Source organism: Pezoporus occidentalis, unplaced genomic scaffold (genome assembly GCF_034315485.1).
Source record: "Pezoporus occidentalis ecotype Australia unplaced genomic scaffold, CSIRO_AGI_Poc_V1 ctg150, whole genome shotgun sequence".
Classification (NCBI taxonomy): Eukaryota; Metazoa; Chordata; class Aves; order Psittaciformes; family Psittacidae; genus Pezoporus; species Pezoporus occidentalis.
Window position 1 is genome coordinate 965803 of NW_026913317.1, and position 26374 is coordinate 992176.

Here is a 26374-nt window from a genome sequence, read left to right on the forward strand (position 1 = left end):
AGGGCAATGACCACGTTACCGGATGCAGGCAGTCCATAAGCAGTGACCCCACTGCTGCCGCTCTGGGTTTATTCATCACAGGACCCCCGCTCTGCCCACTGGCACAGGGCCCACAGACACCACCGGTCGTTCGGCTGCCATAGTGCAGCCGCTCGCCCCTCCTCGCAGGCCTCCTCCGGCACTGCTCCGCCGGGTAAGCAGCCCGGTTCCGCAGCTGGCGCCGGGAGGAACCCCGCCCCTCCGTCATCCGTAACGGGTGCGCGGCGGAGAGCCGGGACGGAGCTGGGATGAGCGGGCCCGGCTTCACCGGAACCGCACCGCGAGGGCGGCGCTGCCGAGCCCGGGGGCAAGTCTCCGAAGAGGGAGGTGACACCCGCCCCTTCTGCGCCGGGCCGGCAGCAACCGCAGCGGCGCCGTCTCCAAGGCAACGCCGCGCCGTCCCCGCGCCTGCTATTGACACAGGCGAAACCGCACCCACCGGCGGCTCCCGCGAGCCCAGAGAGCCCTTTGGGCTGCCTCAGCCGGCCAGCACGTAACCGCGGTGTGTGTGGCGGTTACTGCGTTACCCGGGCGTGCGCTCCAGCCGCCGCGTCCGAGCAGTGCGCCCGGCTGCACGCCCGGACTGCTACCGTGCGGGGACGGGAGCTGGCGCCGCGCCTCTGCACAGCCACGGCCGCCCGGTGGGGCAGGCCTGGTGCTCCTCCCGGCCCCTGAACCCGGGGGCTAACCTCGGCCTTACCTGAAAGGGACAAAGGCCTCAGAAATCAGTGGGTTTATGGGGGTTTGTATCCAGCGAAAGCACGGCCATAGTCGGGATATGTGAGTGATAGGACAAACGGTTTTACACTAAAAGAGGTGAGATTCAGGCTGGACATGAGGAAAAAGTTCTTCACGATGAGGGTGGTAAAGCACTGGCACAGGTTGCCCAGGGAGGTGGTGGATGTGCCATCCCTGGAGACACTCAAGGCCAGGCTGGATGTGTTTCTGGGCAACCTGATCTAGTTGAAGATGTCCCTGCTCATTGCAGGGGGATTGGACCTGATGAGCTTTGAAAGTCCCTTCCAACCCAGGCTGTACTATGATATTTGTGTCAACAGTGCACAGAGCAGGAGCTCAGCCATCTGTGCAACCTAGCAGCAGCTGGAATAAGTACTGATTTTTTTTTCCCCCACTATAAGTCACAAGTGTCCTTTTACTGTCTACAAACGCATAGAACCTGAAAAGGGTTGTTGGGGTATAAATAACACTGGGCCTGATTTACCACTGCTACATACATAACTTGGCAAATGAAGCAAACAACCAACCTATCTACACACACTACACCCAAGTAACCCATGCAGGCTCCTGAGGCCTGACTAGAAAGACTGACATGTCATCCAAATTAAGTGCTGAAGACAGATGGAGGGGGTGAGGTGGAAAGTAGTGAGACTTTCTTTAGAAAGCTTTCAAAGGAAAGTTGCATAAAGCAGTATGATGAAATGAGAGTGAAACTAATAAGAAGAAAGCACAACAATGAAGTGAAAGTAAAACAAATTAAGTTCTTTTACAAGAGAAGCTTCTAACTGAAGCAAGCTCCACCGAGAGCACAATGCTGTAGCACGACAAGCAGCTGAGGGCATGATTTGAGTTACAGGAAATGTTAGGCTGGGAAAGGACCTCTGGAGATACCTGGCTTCCTTCTAAAAGCATGGCATTAAATCAAGGCCCCTGTCAAGTTCTGAATATTTTTTTGAGGAAACTCCCAATACTGCTCTGGCCAATATATTCCAGTGTCTAATTGTTTTCACAGTTGAGAATATTTTCTCTTTTACCTGGATAGAATTTCCCCAGAAGAAACTTAATCCAGTTGCCGCTTGTGCCATGTATCCCTGTGAAGAGGGATGCAACTTTTAGGAGTCCGAATGGACCTCCCAAGACTTCTTTTCTCTAGGCTGAATAAACCCAGTTTCTTCAAATACATGTAAGCATTGTGCTGGCCCTTCTCTGGGTCCTTTTCAGTTTTTTACTCTCTCTCTCTCTTGAGCTGTCCAGGTCTGAAACTGAAGACAGTAATCCTGGCGTTCTCTGTTTATCATCATGCTACAAACCATGAAATTGAGTTACCTCGGACTCACACTGAAGTGCCCTAAAAGCTCACAATATAAACCAAGCCTGCTTCTGAAACTCAGTGACATCTACCATATGGGGGAAACCACATCTCAATGGGAGACTGTTCCAACAATCTCAGACTATCCAACAAACTCCTCTAGGAAGTTTATCATGTGCCTCCTGCTTTGTATGCAAGGTGAAATCCTTCAAACAAACAAACAAAAAAAAAGGCACAAAAATGTAAAAATCTCTTTAAGACATGCCCGAAGTAAACCATTAGCGCATACAAGTAAGCTTTACTTCCTTGATGGCTTCTTGTGGGTGTGTATTCTGCAAAAAGGCTTAACCTGCAAACGATCGCAGACACTCCTGCACCCAAGCGCCTCATTTCCCTGTGGGTGCATACCTGGAGAGGCACCCTGCGGGTACCCTGACATGCCAGTGACCGGCCTGAGAAACTCATGAGTGATGGTACTCTTGGTTTATGTTTGGTTGTTTTGTTTACCACTGCTACACACACGATTTGACAAATGAAGCAAACATACAAACAACCTGTCTACACACACTGCACCCAAGTAACCTACGCAGGCTTCTGAGGCCTGACAAGAAAAACTGATGTATCGTCCAAATAGGTTAGCTTATGTTTGGTTGATTTGGTTTTAAACTCGCGGCTTCTGTTAAAAGGTTTCCAGGTAAACGCTCAGCAGTAGCAGCACTGCGATGTGCCCGGCCCTGCAGCTGCCGGGCGAGGCAGGCCGGTGCCGTCACATGCCGAACTGGCAAGCGAAACCGAAAGCGGCGCCGGGGTTGGGATAAACCGGGGGTGGCCAGGTGGCAGCCTGAGGAGCCGTGGAACGAAACGGGGCCGCGCTCCTCGCTCACGCCGAGCCGGACCGCCGCCTCCAAAGACCCGTGTCGGAGCAGCAGCAGGCACCTCCCCGCCCCTCCGTCCCCGGTGTCCTGTAGCAGCGTCCCTGGGCGCCGCCAGCGCGGCGATGGCAGCGGAATTGCCAGACGAGCGTTTCCTCTACATGATCTCGTGCTTCAGGCCGTGGCTGAAGCAGTTCATCCGGGTGCAGCCGGTGCTGGACCGGCTCCCTTCGCTTAGCGCGGAGGACAGGGAGAAGGTGCGCGCTGCTGCGCTGCTAGGCTGCAGCGGGACGAGGTGGAAGGGGCGGAGGAGCTGCTGCGGGCCGTGGAGCGGAGACCGCGCGGGTGTGGCTGGTTCCACGAGTTCTTGCAGGCGCTTGAGCATGGCGGCTGCAGCATGGCCGCCTGCTACGTGAACCCCAGCCTCAGCCAGCTGCCCTCGCCGGCCGAGGAGGCCGACCACGACCTCTGCGTGCAATTGGTGCAGCTGCTTCACAGCACTGTCGTGGATAGTATGCGGACCGTGCAGGTGGCCGAGAAGTGCCTGCAGATGGGCATCTTCCAGGATGAGGACCTGGATGGGGTAAGTGGCCTGCCCACCAGGCCAGGTACCAAACAGTGCCACAGACACAGGCAGCTCCCAGGAGCTGTGAGGCAGATAAGAAGCCACAACTAGAAATGGCCTTGCAAGTGTAAAAAGAAAAGGGGAGTGCCCAAACTTGAGGTAAAAGATGGTGCTCCAGGTAAGCCAGTGAAGACTTGTGAGCAGCAAGTAGGATGCCAGGTAAGAGCCAGGCCACTGTCAAAGGAATATGGCTGGCTTTGCTGTTATTTACCATTTTCCACAGACTATGGGCTCAAAATATCAGTATCTTCCAGCCCCTGAACCATACCAGAAGTAGTGATGGCCTGTAAAGTCATACAGACTGCTTGAGTTAACGCAAGAGTTTCCCTTCCCTTTTTCTGCCATAGTTTCATTAAGGAGTATCATACTAGACACTGAAGCTGAGCAGAAATACCAGTTTGACAAGAAAGCAAAACCATAATGAAAACATTTGCTGGTGTTTACCCCATTTGGCTAAGAATGACTGTCCTGGACTAGTGTGAAACTTAAAAAATGATACCCCAGAAAACTAATACCATGAAACAGAGCTAGAAAAAGAAATTAAAGTAATACTTGCTGTAGCAATAAGGGAGAAACTAGCAGACTAAGCGTGGACTACATCATATTTGCACTGAGCTTTTGCATCCGCTTTTTAGGTAGTTCAGTGCTCCATGTCAGTTAAATAACAGTCATATACATAACTGGCTGGTGACTGCCGGGTAGCAGCAAGGGCCGGCTGCACCCTAGTGGATGAGGAGCCAAGCATGGTAATGTAGCAGGCAGAGGTAAGGTCCTTTTTGGAGGTTACTGGCTCCATTCCCTGGTAGTGGGTTCACCTGTTCCCTCCAGGGTTGTAATTTTTCTGCTGCTGTTTCCATTAAGCCCTTTACAATCCTGCTGGTTTCAACAACAGTGGCACCTAGGCCTTCTTAATATGCTTCTATATTCCTTTTTGTTTACTTCTCCCTGCTCCCAATTCCCATGCACTTTCTCATAGTATTCAGTCTCAGTCAGGGCTTCTCACTGCTGTGCCTGCCTGTTGTCTTGATAATCAGGATGGGTGATTCTTAAGCCTCAAGAAAATTGCCCTTGAGGACTGAACACCTCTCTCAGGCTGCTTTGTTTTTGGGGTGGTCATTTTGTTCCTCATGTGATCACATGTCAATTCCTGCTCATGACAACCTTGGAACACTTTTCCATAGCTTCTTTGAAGGTAATAGCCGCTTTCTAGAGGCTTACCTGTTGTACCTTTAAGTGGGAATTGAGGTGATAAAGTCAGTTTAAGAAGGAAAATGTTCCATCTTATGTTTGAGGTCGTGTTAGCAGATTAAGTCTGAGCACTGCTAAGATATGCAACATCATTTCTCCTTAATCAGGATTGTCTATTCCTTAAACCAATGTGAACACCAATTATTATTCCATATTAATAATTATTATGTAATAGTTATTTTTATAACAATTGTCCAAAACTGTCAGTCTCTCCAGTTACATTTCAGCTCTAATAAGTTTTATATTTCCTATCTGAAACCATATGGGATAAATACAAGGTTGGACAAAACTGTAGTATCTCTCTTCTGATAAATGGCAAGCCCACTTTATACCTTTATTAAGTATGTGTTGTAGTTTAACCCCAGTTGGCAACTAAGCACCACACAGCCACTCGCTCACTCCCCCCTCAAGGGATGTGGGAGAGATCTGGAAGAGTGAAAGTGAGAAAACTTGTGGATTAAGATAAAGACAGTTTAATAGGTAAAGCAAAAGCTGCACTGTAAGCAAAGTAAAACAAGGGATTCAGTCACCACTTCCCTTGGGCATGCAGGTGTTCATCCATTTCTAGGAAAGCAGGGCTCCATCACATGTAATGGTTACTTGGGAAGACAAATGCTGTAACTGTCAGTGTCCCCCAGCCTTCCTCCAGTTTTATATGCTGAGCGGGGTGCCATATGGTATGGGATATCCCTTTAGTCAGTTGGGCTCAGTTGTCCCAGCAGTGTCCCCTCCAAACTTCTTGTGCACCCCCAGCCTGCTTGCTGGTGGGGTGGGGTGAGGAGCAGACAAGGCCTGGACTCTGTGGAAGCCCAACTCAGTAGTAACTAAAACATTCCTGCATTATCAATGCTGTTTTCAAAACAAATCCAAAACATAGCCCCATAATGGCTACTATGAAGAGAATTAACTCCACCCCAGCCTAAACCAGCACAGTATGTTTTAATGATGAGAGGGAAACGCATTTGTACCTCTACAATTCTTACTAACTTCTCTAAACCATTTCCAAAGTCTGTCTCAGGATTGTGTTTGGTTTTTTATTTTTACCACATCCATACTGTTACTGACAGTCGTGGGAACAGAGAAGGTGCAAGGGAGCTATTGAGCAGATTAGTGCAGAAGAAAGATTGGTTCTCTCGTTTTTTGATTGCTCTGCATGAAACCCAACATGGAGGACTTGCAGATGATTCAAGTGGAAATATAGGAGGTAATAATCTTATTTCACTAGCACTAATCTGTGGGTTTTTTTAATACCTCCTTTCTGTTACTCGGGAAACAATGCAGGATTCTCTCTGCATTGAATTCACTATGACATTGAGACTAATGCTTTCACTTGTCTGGGGATTTCAAGATCAAGTTATTTAGCAGCTTATTTGATAGATTCTTAAACACTTAAAATCCTTATAATATCAGAATTACAAGAGTAGGCATGTAGTTGTAATTAAACTGAATCCTTACCTTTTATAACCTATTGGTTTTCAATGTGATGTTTTTATAATAATGAAAAATATCCTGAAGATTAATTTGAACAAACAAACCTTTTCTATATTTCTCCGTCAACAAAAGGATTAGTGTTTTCCTTTCAGAATGGTTTACAAATATATGCAAGATTTTAAAGTACGCTGCATTATGTCTCCTTGGGGATAAGACAAGTAAGTCTCAAGACATTCTATGAAATTTACTATGAATAACAGAATAATTTAGTAAAGAGATTATTAGCATAAACCTAAAAGAGCTACGACTTTTAATTCTTGTACAGTAATTATGATATTGTAAAATGATCCCAGTGCTCCTCTGGATTTTAAAGTATGAAAAAGGAACCAGCCCCCAAATACTCTATCCCTCATTTTTTTATAGGGCTTCACGTATGTTTTATAAGATTTTTGAGACTAAAGTTTAACAGATTTCCCATTTAGCAGCTTCAGCCTTCTCAAGTTCACCAGAACTATGTACTTTTATTTGCTGTATATGGGACAATGCAATAAGATTGGGATAAAGAGGGGTGTGAAGGTTCCAGCTGAGGACAGGAATCAACCTGTCTTCTGCCAGATACAAATAAGCAGATAAGATTGAGTTCAGTTGTTCAATGCAATATGTAAATGAATGCATTTATTCCACAGTTTCTCAGTAATCTTGGGCAATGCAGGCCCCAAGATAGTTAATTGCAGATTATTATGTAAAGCATAAATTGTGTTACTCTTACCAGAGGATAAGAAAGTTTCCATGTACACAGTCGTATATGTGTGCAGATATGTAAATTGTTTGATTGCTGTAGCATCCACTGATACAAGGTCATGGAAGGGAACCACTAAGAAAGGTTCATTGGGTACCTTGGAAGGGGAAGAGTGGTGCTACATTTTATCACTCCAGGTTGATTTGTTACAGTGCTGTTAGCAGGCACCTACATATAGATATAAATTAACTCTATTAAATTCTTTGCACTTAATTTTTAATTGCAGAGTAATTGAATTCCAAATCTGGCAAACCCTGGAATGCAGTCTTAACGCAGTTTGATTTGGTGTTTTTTTTAAAGTTTATGATTTTTTGAACAATTTTTTTTGCCCTTGGAGGATGCCTGGTTCTGCACGAGCCTAGTAAAAATAAAAGAACAGAGAAGTCAAAGGGAAATTATTCCGTAAAAGATAAAAGAAGTGGAAGGAGGCAAAACATTTTGTGAAAGCTTTCTCAGGTATTCTGTTGTGTGGGTAAGTTTTGATGTCCTCTGTAAGATACATCTGTTTGTGAACTTACAAGACCAATGGAATTGAGAAGGTAGCAAACACAGTCTAGTCCACAAATTCAGTTTTCAGATCTTTATCATGACCACAGATATTTGAGATTTATGATCAACAACTTTATTAATAAATATTTATAAAAATATCAAACTTCCAAACTGTCAGTGGAGGTGTTTGAGACCAGGTTGTGTGAGGCTTTGAGCAACCTGATCTAGTGAAAGATGTAGCTGCCCATGGCAGGGGCTTTGGGACTAGTTAATAGTTGAAGGTCCCTTCCTATTCAAACTAGTCTGTGATTCTGTGATGTGTAAATCAAGACTAAGACCACATGTTATGCTATTATGTGTGTGAGGTTTGTTCTATGTTTTCTATGCTCCACACTAAAAGAAATTAGATGGTTTATAGTGCCTTGAAATTTATTTTCTAGGAACAAAGGATAAACAAAATGGGATGAAGAACAGTACAAACGAAGAAACAGAAGTTACAAGCCAACCAGGTTATGCCATAGTGGAGGATTTAAAGCAGCAGGAAAATCTGAATGATAGTTTCAGCAGTGAGAACAATTTATTGGAAACATCTATTGGAAAGAATTCTGTAGTTTCAGGTATGTTTACTTGTGCTGTACCAGTTAAACTTTAGCAACTGAGAGAACGTTCTTGATGCATCAGGAACATATGGTACTGTCAAGGGGAAAAGAATGAATGAAAAAGTAAATCTTGATTTTTTTGGAAGCAGAAAATGCCATATCTTCCTATGAATTAACAGCAGTAGCAATTTCAAGGGCCGGATCTACAAATTTCTTCAGTTCAAAGAGCTGCTGTAGAACAACTATATGTTGTCATACTTGAACTAATTAATCTGAAAAGTAAGAGCTGGTTCAGAAATCAATTTGCTAGCACGGTACTGAATGGCTTAGGAGGACATGGCCCAGAAATCTGAGCATGCTATGTACAGCCTTCACGTAGATGTTTTCTGTATCCTGGTTGTAGTGATGACATTTTATATGCTATGGGCTGATTGATTTTCTTAAAATTGACCAACATCAGTGATCCTTCCTTTCCTCTTAAATAGCACTTTTAACAACTTTGTATTCTTTTTTTTATTTACTGTGTGAAGAAATTAGTAATTTTCAAACATTTAATGTTTTAAATTTAAACTATTTGTATTTTTAAATTCATATTTATATCAAATTATATGAATATATTAAATTAATATCTTATGTCAGATCTATTCATGGTAGGTTTATACTATCCAGTGAAAACATTAGGTTTACATTGACAACTTCCAGTGTAAATCAAGAGGAATGTTTCTGGACCAGTATAACTGCAGCTGCATTGTCATTCATTCTAGAAGTCTTATAATTCTATACTGGAAAACATTTTTGGTTTTGGTCCAACAAGCAATTTTTGTGTTTATTTTAAGTTTTTATATTTACAGAGCATCCAACAACCTTTGTCATTTACATCACATGCTCAGAAGTACATTTTCTAGTACAAATTTTTAGAAATTGTTATGGCCTGTTGTTCATATGGACCCACTTTTAAAAACGTGCCTTGGGAGTTGATTGCGAGCAACAGCAATTATCGGCAACAATTCCCAGACATAGCTGGGAACCAATGTTTCAAACATATGCTGCATGATTAAGGAACCATTCATATGTGTTACAAGTTCAAATGGAGCTCAGACAATAGTTACAACTGAGATAAATCCTGCCTGAAATGATTTTAGTGGGCTTACTCAGCCAAAAGAGTAAGACAGCTAAGGCTGCTCTTTTTTTATCAAACATGAATAAATAAGAAAAAAAAAAATTGGCTCTAAAAACTGCAGCCTTTCAGTGTGCAACAGTAGTAGCCTATTTCTCATTTAGCATGATATTAACAGCATATCACAATGTTTTGTAGCAAGTAGTGAATTATTAACTACAGCAAAAATATCTTGGTTTTCCTGGATTAGAACATAATTTGGCAGTATAAAGAAGAGGTGCCAAATATTTAATGATGATATAGAATGGATCAGACTTTTATCCTCACTCTTTCAATCCTTTCAGGGCAAGGGTAAGGCTCTTAATTACAGCCTCACTGAAAGCATGTTGCTGTTAGCCTGACCTTTCACCTGACTCTTGTCAGGTTGAGGGTTACAGATAGCCAGATCTATTCAATATTAACTAACCTGCCACAGGCTAATTCTAGCCTGAAAACTAAGGTCTGCTCAACACTGAACTGTGCTTAAATTTAAAAGACAGTGGGTATTAGCAGTTTGTGCAGTTGAGTGGTCAGAGAAATGGTGTTAAGGGCGTACATAGTATGTGAATTCTAGCAGTTTGGTTCAGGTTGACTTCAGTCTGGTGTGGATTGTATGCCTGCAGGTGGCTGGAACACACCTAATTTCATTTCAGCTGGTAGGAGTTCATTTCTTCTGGTCCAAACCAGCTTTGTGATATGAACCAGAGTACTATTAGTGGGAACAATTGATAGGTTCACTGTAAGCATGTGCTTTGAAGTCACACTAAGCTGTCAGAATAGATGCAATGTACCAAGGCTGCCAGGAGACAGTGCTGCATGAAGATGGCTGTAGAGGGACTGGCTCACATTGAGCCATCCTGAAGTGCAGTAAGCTTTGATCTCTATGCACTCGTACACACAGACTTAACTGCACTCAAATCCTTTTTCCATTTCCATCCTTTCTGGTGATCTCATAAGATTGTATTTTTAGACCAGGCAGCTGAAAATACAACTGGAGCCCAGATTCTACTTCCAAGTAGGCTGGGAACCCACTTAATTTGCAATTTAATGCTGTCAAGTGTTGCCAGTTTTGCAGCACACTCCCACCATTCCTTCATGTATGGAGAAGGACAATTTTCAAGGAGGGCATATTTCAGGGAGAAATTTTTTCAAGCCACTTGGAATTACTGCTGTGTGCATTGTATCTAGTGTCCTCTTACTGGAGTAGCTTAGGCAGAGGGAGTGTGAAGGTATGAGGGCATTGGGGTCATAAAGATGAAACAGAAATAGATTGCTTAACCTAAGTCAAAAATAGAGACATATTGTGCATGCAAAAGCACAGATAAGAAATTGCACACACAGAAACCAACACAAAAGCAGTAGGTTTGCAGGGTCAGAAGTGAAACACTTGAGTTAAAGCCACAGTTACCTGTATAAACAACAATTTAAATAAACAGCAGGTCTGTTTTTCAAGGCCTGATTCATAAAAAAAGTTGACTGGAACAAATAATTACATTGTAAATAAGACTGGAGATTTCAGTAATGTCTCATGAAATGTCTCTTAATTTTTCAGATAGAAAAACTGCCCATTGAATTGAAAGTAGGACAAATTTTAATAGCCTCTTTATATTTTAGTCCTTCATTTATATTTTCCAGTGTCTGACACTTATTCTGTGACATAATGTAGCACAGGACAGGAAAGAAAGACTTCTTTAATCTTGTAGAGATCCTTTTTTTTTCCCCCCACTGCATTCCCTTGTCTATTCTTACTTAGTGTAAAGTGACTGAAAATCTTCCTGTGGAATATGCTGCGTTACAATGTGTAAGTAGCACTGTAAGGGAAGACTAGTGAAAGTGGTGAAAACAGCTGTTGGAATAATAACTCTTTCATCTTCATTGCTTTAGAAAGGGTTACTGTTGTATTTATTTATTTATTATAAAAAGAATGTTGCCATAGTTTACAATGACAACATTATTCTATTCACCTTTCGTTTGGAAGATGAGTATTTTATGTTGTACTTCACCACTAACATTTTCTGTTGAGATATTATTTTATAGTTGTCCTAGGTTCAGCAGTAGCAGTTATTTTTTCTCCTTCTTAGTAGCTGGTGAAGTGCTCTGTTTTTGACTGTATCAGCCTGGGAACAGCGCTGATAACACCAATGTTTTTAGTTGCTCCTCAGTCATGTTTACTTTGACCAAGGACTTTCTGAGTCTCATGCTCTGCCAGGGAGCAGGGGAAGCCGGGAGGAAGCAGAGACAGGACACCTGACCCAAGGTAGCCAAAGAGGTATTCCATACCACAGCACATCATGCCCAGTATGTAAACTGGGGGCAGTTACCCGGAAGGGTGGGATCACTGCTCAGGTCAGGCTGGGTATCGGTTGGCAGGTGGTGAGCACTTGTATTGTCTTCCCTTGTTATTTCCCTTATCATTATTATTATTATTGGCAGCAGCAGTGGGTTTATGTTATACCTTAGTTACTGGAGTGTTCTTATCCTGTGGGAGTTACATTTTGATTCTCCTCCCCATCCCTCCAGTAGCGGGGAGGGGGAGCGGGGGTAGGAAGCGAGTGGCTGCGTGGTTCTGAGCTACTGGCTGGGCTTAAACCACGACAGTAGTGCATGCTGAACATTGTAATTCAGATAATTATGTAAAAAACACTTTGTAAATGCATAGCATCTGCTGCACATACATCTTTCAATGTGTCATTTTAGATGGGAGACCACATGGAGTAGATACATAAAATTTTAATGAAGTCCTCTCTTTCCTATCCACATGGATTCCTAGAAAGTGAAACAAGAGATTGCAGTTCTTCATAGTTTGAATTCCCACTACTGCTATTTAGTAGCTTGTCGCAGGTCTTTCAACATAGATTATAGCCGGTGAAGTTTTCTTCATTTTTCCAGGACAATGCTGTCTTTTAATGTGATATTAAATGCATAAGAGGGAAATCTTGTATCATGATTCTGCTGAGAATATATTTTGATTGCATTGATTTCTAGGAGACAAGGGTTTTAATTTAGGTAGAACTTATCTCTAACTTGAACTTCCCCCGTTTGAGTTTAAACCCATTCCCCCATGTCCTGTCGCTACAGTCCTTGATGAAGAGTCCCTCCCCAGCATCCCTATAGCCCCCCTTCAGATACTGGAAGGCTGCTATGAGGTCTCTACACAGCCTTCTCTTCTCCAGGCTGAACAGCCCCAACTTTCTCAGCCTGTCTTCATACAGGAGGTACTCCAGCCCCCTGATCATCCTCTTGGCCCTCCTCTGGACTTGTTCCAACAGCTCCATGTCCTTCTTATGTTGAAGACACTAGAAATGCACACAGTACTCCAAGTAGGCTCTCTCAAGGGGAGAGTAGAGGGGCAAGATCACCTCCTTCGACCTGCTGGTCACGCTGCTTTTGATGCAGCCCCATATACAACTTTCTATATGCACTATAAGCTCAGTTGCAGCTGCTGCATGTAAGCTGACAGTGTAGGATGAGGCAGATTTTTCCAGAAGAACTGTGTATCTCTTTAGATACTAAAAGGACTAAGTTTTGGAAAATCCACCTATGCAAGTTACACTTGATACTGAAAAAAGTCAGTGTAATATATTGATTGTCCAGCAGAGGGAGATCTTAACATTAGAATGTGTACAGTAAACCTGCCAGATTTTGTGTGAAAGTGTCCCAGTATTCTCTTGGGTGTAATGGGATTGTCAGTCTCTGATTTTACTTGTAAACACTTTGGAAAATTTACTAATTCCCTTCTGCTTTTATTTACTGGGAACTGTATTTTACTCTTTTCATGTTACATGAAGAAACCCTTTAAAAAAAAAATCACAGTTATTATTTTGAATTTTCTTTGACTACAGATGTAACTCACTTGGCTTGCAGGGAGCAGAAGACAATGTCTTCAGTTTTCCAGCAGCTCAGTGTATCTGGTAGGCTAACATGTTTTTCCTTTTTTTTTTTTTTTTATTTTTGTTTTTTTTGGGGTGTGAGGGTGTTGGTTCTTCACTCCTCTGAAAAGTTACAGTAAAACAGGACTAGAGGGGATCATGCAGTTGGTCATGTATGGACCCTTGCTTTCAAGCAAACAGAACATAGATGCCTGAAAAAAAATCAACCATGACCCACATTGCCTTACCTCTTCTATGTTTTGTTTTTTCATCTTCCCATCCATATTTTCTTCTATAAGAAGAAATTCATCATATTGTTCCAGATTTTTTCTTTAACTGAGATAAAGTTTAATAAAGGTAGTTATAGTTCAGACATCTTTGCGAGACATTTGTATAGCTTATTTTAACAACTTGGGGAGAAAGCAAACAATATGCTTTTGCTGTTTGTATTTGTGTAACACATTACTACATTTTTTGTGCTTTTCTTTTAGAGTCAGATGTCTCTATAGGAGCTGGAAGTGTCAGTTACTTGAAGGAAAACCTGGGATGGAACTTTACAAGCAGTGATTCAGGTATGTTTCCCTTTTGTTATTTAGTAATTGCAAAAGGAATTTAGAACAAAAATCAAAAGAAGGCTTTCACTGAACTCTAATTCACAGTACGTAGACGCCAGACTTCCTCTTATTTTGTTGGGAAATAGATGCCATTTTTATGGGTCTGGACTTAAGTCCCAGCCCCAAAAGAGCTAATTTACTGAGATCGTCTGAATAAGCCTCTAGGCATCATCATCGCAGAAAATGGTCAGTGATGCAGAATGATAGAAACATATAGACTATAAGGGACTTTCTGAAGTCATCCAGTGCAGTCGGCTGTACAGATACCGATAATGCTGCCACATATATATGCTTCTTTTGCTCTCAGAGAGGAGCTAGATTGTGCCTGGCACCCACATAGGGTGGGAGGAAATAGGACAATGCTTTAGGGGCATCTAAGAGTGAGGAGATGCATTTCCATTGTACTTTCAGAACAGCAATGAAAGTCCACTTTGGACCCAAGTAGTTTAGTAGCCATGTTTGTAAAAGCAACCTAATCAGTGGAGGTTAGTATCTGAAGACATTTGCAAATCTCTCATTTAAACATATTGTGCAAGTTCTCAATATAGTTTGAAACTAAATGTTGGGCTGTGTTTACATAATACTGTGCATACAGTTATGAATTTGCTATAAATGTATATATGCACACCCTGAGCCCAATTAAACACTGCTGCTGTAAAACACATCCCAATTTTAGTTCTTTTTTTTCAGTCTTAGACCTCAGGCAGGCAGAACAAGATTTACAGCTGTCCACTGTGGTGAACAGCCTGAGCATGCCTACGCAGAATTCAAGAGGAACCGCTTACCTTTTGGAGCTTAGCCTTTATAAAGTTTGTGCTGGGACTGTCTTGTACAAGAGCTAGAAACAATCTGGGTATCTTTCAGGCCATCTTTGCCTAATAATGCTAGTATTAGATCAGCGAAGTCAACACAAATATTATATATCATAATGCCTGCAAAATGTTTATTGTTAATGGTTTTAAAATAGTTTCAAGCTTTTAAAATATTAAAATCCACGTATTTTTTTAAATACACAGAAAATTCAAGATACGTGAAACCTAAACTGCAACCCTCTAGCTAAGATTTTAGCCTATCTATTGCTAACTCTGAAGAATATACCTTGTACTTCTGCATCAACTGGTGACTCATCAGTCACATTGTATTTATTTCCTTACTGTGTCATATGAAATGTCTGAGCACAGAAGTTTCTGTTCTGTGGACAGTCACACTATATTGGTCAGGCTGACACAGGCTACTGGTATGGGGCAGCACATAAGTATGTATGGCTTGATCCTTTAAGATTCCTGCAAAAACTCAGTAAACTGGGCATTGCCTATGTCCAGTAGTCCAGCCGTCCAGCAGAAAAAAAAAAACCTCACTACATTTATGTGAAGAAAGTAGAATAGATTCCCCCCCCCCCCCCATGTTTACTCACTATCTGTTCTGTTGCTTACATGTGGGCTTTAAAAATAACTAGTGAAAAAAATCATGCTTTTTAATCATGCCTGGTAAACTCAGTGAGAGCAACTATGAGAAAAAAGCTAAGGAGATACAGATGGACTTTGTGATATTTATGGATTTTATAATTTAAAATTTTGCAGTAAGGCTGTTCTGTTAACAGAAATGTTTGGATAGTGTCTTAATGCACTGACATGATTTGGATTTTAATGCAAAAAATCGTGGATTTAGTTGGAGTCTTCTGTGCAAGGATTATTTTACAGAAAAGAAAAATGGTGGAATTAGGACAATAGAAGAATAATTATCATGCTTCTTTTGTCCCAGAGAGGCAATTCATTTGAGCCTTGTACAAAGGCAGATAACTTCCCTAAAGTTATACTGTGCACAATGAAAGTTCTTTAATGGAATCATATCCTGTGAAAAGATTCCTGTATTAGCCTTTCCCTCAACAGTGGCTGAGGAAGCTAGGAGAGAGCTAAGTTAAATATTCTTTAGGCCTGGACAGTTAATTGAGGATGTTAAGGAGCTGAAATTTAACCAAACAGATGGGTGATAAAGTGCTAGTTTCAGTATGATTGAACTATTGAATTTAGCCAACCAGAAAGCAAACAACCTTCTTCTTCAAAAGAGAGTACTAGAAGTCAGATAAGTAACATCAAGTACTCTCTGGTGTGAATTTCCATGTGTTCCAGGTAGTAGTGCACTCACACTAAAAGGCAAAACAAGCAAAAAACACTTAAGAGTGGCATTCAGATGTTTCCATCAGCAGTATTTTATCAAGCTTCATTACTTTTTGTTAGTTTAATTTTATTTAATGGAATCAGGGACACTAGAAAGATACACTTGCTTTGTGTGTAATGTATCAGTGATAATAAAATCCTCATGATCCTTCACTTAAGGATATCATCAGGAAATGAAACTATAGGGTTTTCCCCCTCATTTTTAGTCTCGTAGAATGAATTGTGCCTTTTCTTCACTGAGGACAGTTAATCCTCGGAGGGTGATGTAAACATATCTGCAGGAGAAAAAAAGCCCCAGGCTCCTTTAAAATAAATCCTTCTGATATTCATATATACAACTTCTGACTTCCTAAATATTTGTAAACTCGTGAGATCTTTTTACAGCCTGAAATAATGCAACAGCATTTTCTACTTTTAACTTTTGAACATTGTTTGTTTCACCTGTGAGCCACAGATTTGAACTCTCTGCCACTACATTTTATATGATAGATGGAAGGTTTGGGCCTTCATGTGACACATGTATATGGCTTTTTAGCGAACAGCTCAATCGCATTATCTGTGAGTCAGTCTGGAAGCAGCGCAATTTACCATGAATAGGTGTGATACATTCTGCAGTTAGCTCTATCTTGTATGGGCAATTGAATTTTCTTATCTGTTTGATCTTTATATTTTATAACTCCCTTCATCATTTTTTAAGTGGTCCCTATCTCTCTTTCTTTCTGTGACTCCATCCTTTCTTTCATCCTCTGGGAAGTATTTAAAAAGGTGGCTCACAATCAAATAAATTTCAGTACTGATGAAAGAGAACGTCACATAAGATTGGCTGGTTTATAAATGCTGCAGCTCTGAACACAACCTTTGTTGGTCCCAGTGCTACTGAACTGTGTCATTTGAATTCATACATGATAATAGTTGTGTCAACAGAGATGGCTGAAGACGTACAGTGGCTTATGCTGCCTACCCTGGTTGGTGACTGAATGTAAGCAGTTCTGATTCAGAATTGCACAGGTCCACAGAGCAGCATTGCCTATGCTAATATGCACTATTTATTCAGAAGATGTTTCTGATAGGAAATTAATAATTTTCCCTTTGACATTTGTTGAATAATCTGATAAATGTTCTATGCCTCTTGTTTGATACTTACATTTCTTTGTACCCTCAGATGAAGAGGAGAGCAGAGCTTCACCTGAGCCAGATCTGGTCCTGAGAGATTACCAGGTGGAAGTTGCAAAGCCAGCACTGAATGGGGAGAATATTATAATATGTCTCCCTACAGGCAGTGGTAAAACCAGAGTGGCTGTTTACATTACCAAAGATCATTTGGATAAAAAGAAAAGAGCATCAGAGCCTGGAAAAGTTATAGTCCTTGTTAATAAGGTATGTTTGTCCATTTTTTAAAAAATAGTATTTTTTTTAAACCTCATGCACTATTAATACAGAACTTGTAAAATTAATATAAACGCATAACTTGGCTTCTCCAGATCTGGCTATGTTCAAAGGCATACAGCTCTAGGCTGTCATCTCCATTGCACCGTCATCATGCTGCAAGCACAATTGGTTTTAGTTTACCCCAGTGCAAATGCAAATCTAGATTTTCCCTAATAACCACATTATTGGAAAAAGTACAATTTCATTTTAAAATGAATAGAACTGAAATAATCTTTTAAAAAATAAAAATATTTTTCACGTTCTGTGTTTGGATTTGGTAGTGAAGGCCACCTAATGAGTCTCACAGTAGTTAGGAATATTCTATCAGATTTTCTGCTAATTACTGTAATTTTTACAGTTAAATTTAGTGCATATAATAGAAAGTAATATTCTGTTGTAATACTGAAATATGGAAATATATTTATTTTAAAATTTTATAAAACCAATAAAAGGTATGGATATCCTTTTGTAAGAATAAAATTGATACCATGTTGTAAATTTGGCTTAAGAGCCAGAGCATTCGTGATTTGTTTGTTCTTTCTAAGGCACAGTTACGCCAAAGCTCTTGGACAAAAAGGTTTTGTAGGAGCAGTTGGAGGGGAGGGATTGCTTTGAAAATTTTTAATGCTTGGTTTTGGTTTTCTGTGTTTGCAGTTTTTTTTAATCCTACCCTGCAGAGAATAAAGGGGATGTTTGCTCTTTTAGCAAGGTATATTTTGTGCAAAGTGTGTGTGTTCACCTAACAGCATGTCTGGCAAACAGGCATTTAGTTTTTAATCCTATATATGTTCTGATTTAAATTCTTTGGAAACTTTTATTCAGGTACCATTGGTAGAACAGCATTTACGAAAGGAGTTTAGTCCATTCCTGAAGCGCTGGTATCATGTTATTGGTTTAAGTGGTGATTCTCAGCTGAAAATCTCATTTCCTGAAGTTGTCAAAAAAAATAATGTCATCATCTGTACAGCACAGATCCTTGAGAATTCACTGCTAAATGTAGGCAAAGAAGATGAAGAAGGTGTCCACTTATCAGGCAAGCTTTTAATTCTAAAATACTTACAGAAGGGCTAAAAGTATGTCTCTATTCTAGAAAATATTAGATTTGCAAAAGAAGTACTTGCCTGGGTGTTACAAAAAGCAGCAGAGAAACCTGAGGGATCAGTCTGTGTCAGTGCCTAGAGCTGACTGGAGTATTGCTTGATCCAAACTAACTACTACATACAGAGCTGCTTGGGTACCCCAGAATTGCCTCCCCTTCTTCAGATTGCTTTTTTATTATTCTAGGCAGAGCACCAGAGATTTTCTTATACTTCCTTTCCACTGCACCTAAGTTAATAAACCTACCCAAATCTGAATCATTTGGGAATGCTGTATAGAGGCACCTGAACAGGAACTGCTGACCTGATCACAATTGGGCTGAGTCCCAGCCAGCTTGTGTTATGAAGTGGCTTTTTGAATGGGTTTCACACCTTGATGTTCCCTTCATAAGGAGCTATATTTTCTCCAAACTGAGATGGCCCTGCAAACAGGGCCATGTTTCCTTGCTGTTACACCTATGCTAGAAAGTTCAGCTGGACTAAAGCCAAGCAAGCCTGAACAGAGGCAGCCCCATTATGATGGCTATGATTTTGTTAACTTACAGCCTATATAAACCATCCTAATTAGTTATAAAGTTTTTATTCCTAATTTCTGTTCATGCTTTTTTCATCTGTTTTTACAGAGGTCTGCATATATATAACATGAAATTCCAGCCTCAGTGAAATGGAGGAGGCTCTCTTAGTTGTGTTTTACCAAATGTTTAACCTTTTCACTAAGGGCTGAAGTCACTGTGTGGACTTTCCAAAAGCTGTGTATAATTTCTTAGTAGAAGCGCATCTCTCGGTGGGTTAGGTTCTTCCTGAGTAATAATAGGAATATGCATTGCAAAGATAATGGTCAAGATCAGAGGGAGTAATTTCATGTTGGCAAAATAACTGAGTAACTGCCAGCACTGCTTCTGAAGTCTTGTAAAAGTAGAAATCTTAGAAATAAATAGAAATTTGGATTTGTAACCACATCACTGCAGTCCAACTGCCTTCCTGAACCACCTGTGCAAAGAAAATCAGATTTCCCCAGTGACATGGCTCACTAGTTTGTTTTCCTACTTATAGTTGTTGGTTTAGCCTTTAAATAAAATTTCCATTGTTCAGTCTCCACCTTTCTGTAGGTTCTTCAGAGGTGAAGTTACATGATATTTTCTCCAGCAGAAACATGAACTGGGAATGTTCTAGCTCTACATTAATTTCCAACATCTGCTTCCAGTTTTTACAAACCCATTGGTAGTGATACAATTTGAGCACACTAATGTGTAAACAAGACCATGGAAATTATGAGGATTAAAAAAGAAAATAGGGAAAAAAAAAAAAAAGAAAAGAGAGTTTAACCCTGATCATTGCAGTGATCTGCTTTACAGTCATTTCTGCAAACATTTGTTGAATTGTAGGAAACAGCATCAAATTAGTTACTAGCCAGATATGGGAAGAGTGGGAGCTCTATAAACCAGTTTTGCTGTTCAAGAAACAGAGAAATATTCATAAGTCTGTCAGATCAGAACCTTAAAATACATGTCACTGGCTGCATATGCAGGTAGATTAAAAAAAAAGTTTTCTATATTTGTAAGAAATTGAAAACAAATGAAAAATAATCTTAATTTTCCTTTTCATATAGTACTTTATTTGTTGCATGTAAATATGATCTGTCTAAAGGCACATAATACCTGGCTGAATCTTCATCAGTTTGCTCCACTACAAAAGAAAGATGATTGGTAGTACTCCCACCATCTGTTTTGTTCTTTCCAGTGACACATCCATAAAGCAATATAAATCTTTTAATTGAACAGGAATATGGACGAAATCTCTGTGTTGCTGTAAAATAGAAGCATATTTTGATCAGAACAGGTCTTTCTAGAATGTCTAAAAGATTGTAACATATTAGGTATCTTCTCATAAACAAACAGTATGTAGTTTGTCAGATGCAGTTGTGGATATAAAAGATAGGATTGAGTTAAACTGTAATGTGTTCTTACCACTGTTTACTAAAAATATCTCTCTGAAATTCTTTTTACCATCAGTTTTTTTTTTTGCAAAAATAGAAAAGCTTTTTGCTCTTCATGAAATGTGAAACTACTTGACGTATCAGCACTGCAGCAAAACGTCCAAAATCTGTTAAATATATACAACCTCCATCCATGCCTTCCTCCAGCACTACAAATTTCCTAGTAAGTTAGGGCTCAAACAAACCAATGGGTTATCTTCAACAGTCTCCTTACCTGTAACCTGATTTAGTTACACAAATTCTACATTTGAAAGAAAATTAATAATTTGGGGCTCATTTTTTGGAGTTTTGTTTTGTTGTTTTTTTTTCCAGATTTTTCACTCATCATTATTGATGAGTGTCATCACACTCAAAAGGAAGGTGTCTACAACAACATAATGCGACGTTACTTAAAAAAAAAAAGAACAGGAAGTTGGCAAAAGAAAACAAACCACTGATCCCACAGCCTCAGATTCTGGGACTTACAGCCTCACCTGATGTAGGAGGTACAACATCCTATTCCAAAGCTGAAGAACATATTCTGAAAGTAAATAGCCCTCACACTTACAAACCATGAAAGAGATTGTCTGGTTCAAGTAAAACTTTCAAAGTCAGTGTTAGTCTCCAAATATATAAACTGATTTATCTTTTTCATGTGTATATGGGAGTTCAGCTCACACTATACAACAAATTGACCCACTACAAAGTAATGAAAATCCATGTGCAAATAAAGATTACTTTACAGGGAAGTAGGATTATTGGAAAGGAAAGTGAAAAGATTGTCTGACTTGAAACAATATTCTCAAGATCAGAGGTAAGAAATGGAAAAAATTGCGAGGCTTTAGTTAATAAAATATTATTTTTCCACTGATGGATTAGGATTTGCTGTGTATTCCTAAATCCTAGAGAGAACACACTGTTTTATATCTGTATATCTAGCGTGACTAAACTGGGCTTTGGCTGCAAGAAAGTGAAAAATAAATTTGAATACTTAAGCAGAAACCACTTGTGAGATACAGGTAGTATACAAATGTGTTTCTTTACAGCAGTTAGTTGCTCACTGAGAGGGGAGTATTGTGTACTTTCATAAATACCTGACTGAAGATAATTGGTTATATTCTATACTTAAACTATTTTACTTGAAATTCAATGGATTTATGTTAGTAATACAAAAGTAGAGTTTAGCTCAGTACTTCTGTGAAAACTCCTGACTAGCAGATTGCACAAGAACAGAATGTGATATTGAATAGGTAGGTGTGTAAGAAGCTTTTAGGTTCTATGGGTGTAGATAGAATTGTAAGGTATTTTGAGACAAAAACTTTCTGGCAATGGAAAAAGCAGAATTGTAAGGTATTTTGAGACAAAAACTTTCTGGCAATGGAAAAAGCAGAATTCCTTTTCATCATCTCTGAAATCTCAATGATAGGATATTGGGGTTTATATTGAAAGAAATTTAATTTGAATACGCAAACTCAAATAGATAACTACTGCTGAAGACATTAAAAGGTTGCCTTCCAGACTTCCTTTTCTGTTTTCTCTGCTCATAACAATTTTAAGGTTTGCCATTATTGCTTTAGACTTAGTGACAGAAATGTATGTATTTACTTCTTGGAAGAGATCAAAAGCAAGAGAAGTCCAGTTTAGTTGTGCAGTTAGCAAAAACATTTCCTCCATCTTTTCCAAGAAGTATAATTCAAAATTATTTTCTACTCTCCTGACCAGCTTTGACTTTTACGATTACTCACTAGCAACATTTTTTTTTCTATTTCATTATTGATTTTGTTTGGTTTGTACTCCAAAATCTACTCTTCCAAAGTATTGATGGCATGTTTTCTTTTTAAAAAATACCTGGCTTGTACCCTGATCTACAAGCTTTTTTCCTGTGTGCAAGGATCACTTATGGCCTAAAAAGTGACTTGTTCAGCTTATCTCAAATGCTTTTCAAAGACTTGGCCTTTCTTATGATGGTAGGGTCTGAATCCAATTTTTGTAGGAAGAAAATAAAGTTATATAAACCCCAATATTTAAATGAGAAGCTCTGCTGCATTAATTCATTAGATGTTTCAGTAGTTTTCATTAAATGTTAAATAACATTGTGTTTTCTCTCAGATCTGTGCCAATCTTGATGCATGTAGAATCATGACTGTTGAGGAGCATGCCTCCCAACTGAAGAATCAGGTGAAGGAACCTTTTAAGAAGACTGTGATTGCAGATGACAAAAAAAGGGTATGTTTTTTTTTCAAATAAATCACTGTTCTGTTGCCCTTTAAAAGTGTGTCGTACAGTATTGAAAACTTTTGGCTAATGCTCTTTTTCTATAGATTTATGGTGCTAAAAGTGCTGATTTTAATATGTGTGTATTTATCTGCTGCTTTCCTCTGTATGGCAAAGTATAGTCAAATAGAACTAATTTTTTGCTTGTTTGAGTTATATTTTTAAGATATCTGGTCAAAAGACTTTCTGAACCCTAGTTGAAATGCTTGCACTGGAGTAATATTACATTCACACACCAAAAAAAAGTTGTTTCACAGTATCATCTTTGTAATATTCTGAACTATTTATTTCCATAACTCTAAGTGCACACAGCAACCTTAGGTTTAACATTTTAAAAAATTACTCTGTGTGGTACGAACGAGTGTTTTTGTTGCCAGAAGATGCTTACTTACTCTAGTAATCAATGTATTTCTAGGATCCATTTAGAGAGAGAATAACTGAGATCATGACAGAGATTCAAAACTATTGCCAGCTTCATCCAAAATCTGAGTTTGGAACTCAGCCATATGAACAGTGGGTGATTAGAGAAGAGAAAAAAGGTAACTGCATAGCAAAAATACCCCAGCTTTGGATTTCTTTGGGCCATCCTATACACAGGCATGTTTTTGCATTTTTTGTTCACTTTTAGCTGCAAAAGAAGAAAAACGCAAGGAACGTGTCTGTGCAGAGCACCTGAAGAAATATAATGATGCTCTCCAGATTAATGATACCATCCGAATGGTAGATGCGTACAATCACCTGAATAACTTTTATAAGGATGAGAAAAGTAAGAAGACAGTAAGGAGTGATGATGATGATGATGCACCAGCAGTATCAAAACAGGATGAAACAGATTTATTTCTGATAGGTTTATTTCACGGTAAGTTAGACATACATTGTGATATTTAATATTTGAAATCCATAGATTATGCATTAACATGATTTTCATGGGCCCATTAATTATTACATCCTAGAGGTTGCCATGTTGTTTATTATGACAGTATCTGATGTTCCAGTTCATACAGTGTGGAGTACGTTAAACAATATAGTGTGATCATATCCCAACATGTAGTATTCTTCAGCTTTGGCCCAAGGGCACTTTATTTTTGCTGAAAGAGTATTTGCTGATCATAAGTAAAAACTATTCTCTGCTTTTTTTCCAGTAAAGTGTCCCTGAGGACACTCTGATAGATACTTCGAACATGTAATCCAGTAGACACTCTAGAGGGGCAAAATGTTGAGTAAATGGAATATAAAAGTAATGAAATGACACCTTTTATCCAGTCCTTTCTGCCAAGCTTTGTTTGTCTATATACTAAGAGATGAGAGTGATGGTCCTGTGTAAGTTTCAGGTAAACAGCAATTAGTGAGAGAATTAAACAGAGGATTAAATTGCAAAGACCAAAATTAGTTGCTCTTTGTTCATACCATTCAGACCACTGAACTAGGATTCATTTATTCCTTCACACAGTAATCTTTTTTTGCCTCTATTTTGCCCTTTACTGCATTTTCAAGGAGGAAGAAGTAGACAAGTTTGCTCCCCTTCCCTACAGCTCCTGGGCAGTACAAAAGAAAATAGATTTTACTATAGCATGTACCCTAGCTTCATGTATCCTATGAACTACAAATTCAGAATCCCATTGTTAAAAAATTCAGGAAATGTTAAAAAAAATCTTTCTGAAAAATAGATTAGATTAAATAATGTCATCGTGGTTTTTAATGACTCTTCATACCCATCTCAAGCTAGAAAATTAACTGTATCCCAGCTGAAACCAGGGCATTAGATTGATTTAATTTCTGCAGGTAAATGAAATTCAAGGAACCTGATACTGAAATTTATTTTTTTTATTTTTATTTTTTTTATTTTACCACTGAAGGTGCCAGGAGTAGCTTTTTAGAATATCTAAAACTTCTCTTTCCAGCTTTAGAGTGGATTTAATCTTTGGGTGATAAACTCACTGCAGCCCTTGGTATGTTTAGCTAAGGGGGCATCATGGGAATTTGTTATATCTACCTACTTTTTGTATGTATTTGTATGTGTGATTACATTCTAAAATATGATAAGAATATAGTTAGAAAGCCACTGCCTAAGTGGCGTAGTAGTTTGTGATACATTGACTACCACTGCATTGGTACTACTACACCTTCCACTAGACCAGGTTGCTCAAAGCTCCATCCAACCTGGCGTTAAACACTTCAGATGATGAGGCATCCAACAGTTTCTCTGGGCAGCCTGTTCCAGTAACTCACCACCCTCACAATAAAGAATGTCTTCATAATATCTAACCTAAATCTACCCTCCTTCAGTTTGAAGCCATCATTCATTTAACATTTCACTGAGCATATTGAAATGCCTTTAAAAAGTACAGTACCAGTACCAGTGTGCCCATCCTGGTGTCTATTACATTGCATGCTTCTAGTGAGGATTCCCACTTCAGTGAATGTCCCAAGGAGAATTTATGTCTAAATTTATAAAAACATTATCAGCTCTGAGGGCTGTGCATATTAATCTGTTTCCCCTTGAAAAACTTCCTGTTATTTTAAAACTGCTTTGCAGAAATTGTAAGGTGTGATTTAGCTCTTTAATACAGTACACATAACTCTGTGCCACTTCTGATGTGTAGATAGTGTTTTTTTCTTTTGCTTATTTTTACCATGAAATATAGATCAAGTGTATGTTTAAAAGTTAATGATGATTTATTTTGATTGATTAGTGTATTTTTAATAAATGTAAACGTACTTGGAAAAATAATTGGTGTGCCACTGCTCTTCAAACTGGTTGCGAATTAGCCATGCTGGGAGTTGTATAGAAAGCTGGCCTTTCCCTTGTTGTTCTTTTTTTTTTTTTCTAGAGCTGTTATTTTACATGGTTACTTTTCCTTAATTTATGTCTGCTATTTTTAAAGCAAAAAAGAAACAGCTGAAAGAGTTGGCTAGAATGCCAGAATATGAAAATGAGAAGCTAACACAGTTGTGAAACACTTTAATGGAGGAGTTCACGAAGACTGAGGCACCTAGAGGAATTATTTTCACAAAGGCCCGGCTAAGTGCCTTTGCTCTATTCCAGTGGATTAAGGATAACCCAAAATTTGAAGAAGTGGGAATTAAGGCCCATTATCTTATTGGTGCTGGACATAACAGTGAAATGAAACCCATGACTCAGGTACAGAACTATGCACTACAGCATTAAAATCTTGTACATGATTTGAGAAAAGAGCTTAGTTTAGTACTAGAAAGCAGACTGAGGTTTGGAACCCTGGATAGCTCTGGTTTCATACCTGCCAGCAACTTACTTTCATAATCTTCAGGATAGATCAATAACTGTCAGAACAATTCTCTTTCTACAACAAACAAGTTTTTTGGTTTTGGATTCTGTGGCAATAGGAGTAACAGCCAGCCATTTCCTAGAGGAGTATGTAGTCAAAAAGGACAGGAGTTGTCATGAGGCATGGGAAGAAGTGAACAAAATTACAGTAGCAAAAATGCAATAGCTAAATGAAATTATATTTACCGGGACAACAGTAATTCAAATTATATTTAGTCCCTACATTGAAAAAAATTACAATGTTGATTATGCCTGTCTTTTTCTGATACCATCCCTTAATCAACTTACACAGGTTTATATGCATGCTTTACACTGACACATAACCATTGAA

At 39.4% G+C, this 26374-nt stretch overlaps 1 protein-coding gene across 1 annotated transcript in view; it reads left to right on the forward strand.

Moving 5' to 3' along the window:
- The first annotated feature begins 2911 nt into the window (after positions 1-2911).
- Positions 2912-26374, forward strand: part of IFIH1 (interferon induced with helicase C domain 1) — a 28805-nt gene continuing 5342 nt past the window's right edge. Inside the window, 14 exon segments of the mRNA XM_062611044.1 lie at positions 2912-3230; positions 3233-3541; positions 5879-6035; positions 6415-6480; positions 7991-8167; positions 13666-13746; positions 17128-17342; positions 18216-18426; positions 20799-20882; positions 20885-21012; positions 22575-22691; positions 23155-23278; positions 23368-23598; positions 25625-25881. Coding sequence (XP_062467028.1) covers positions 3084-3230; positions 3233-3541; positions 5879-6035; positions 6415-6480; positions 7991-8167; positions 13666-13746; positions 17128-17342; positions 18216-18426; positions 20799-20882; positions 20885-21012; positions 22575-22691; positions 23155-23278; positions 23368-23598; positions 25625-25881 — 2304 coding nt within the window. The 5' untranslated portion in view covers positions 2912-3083.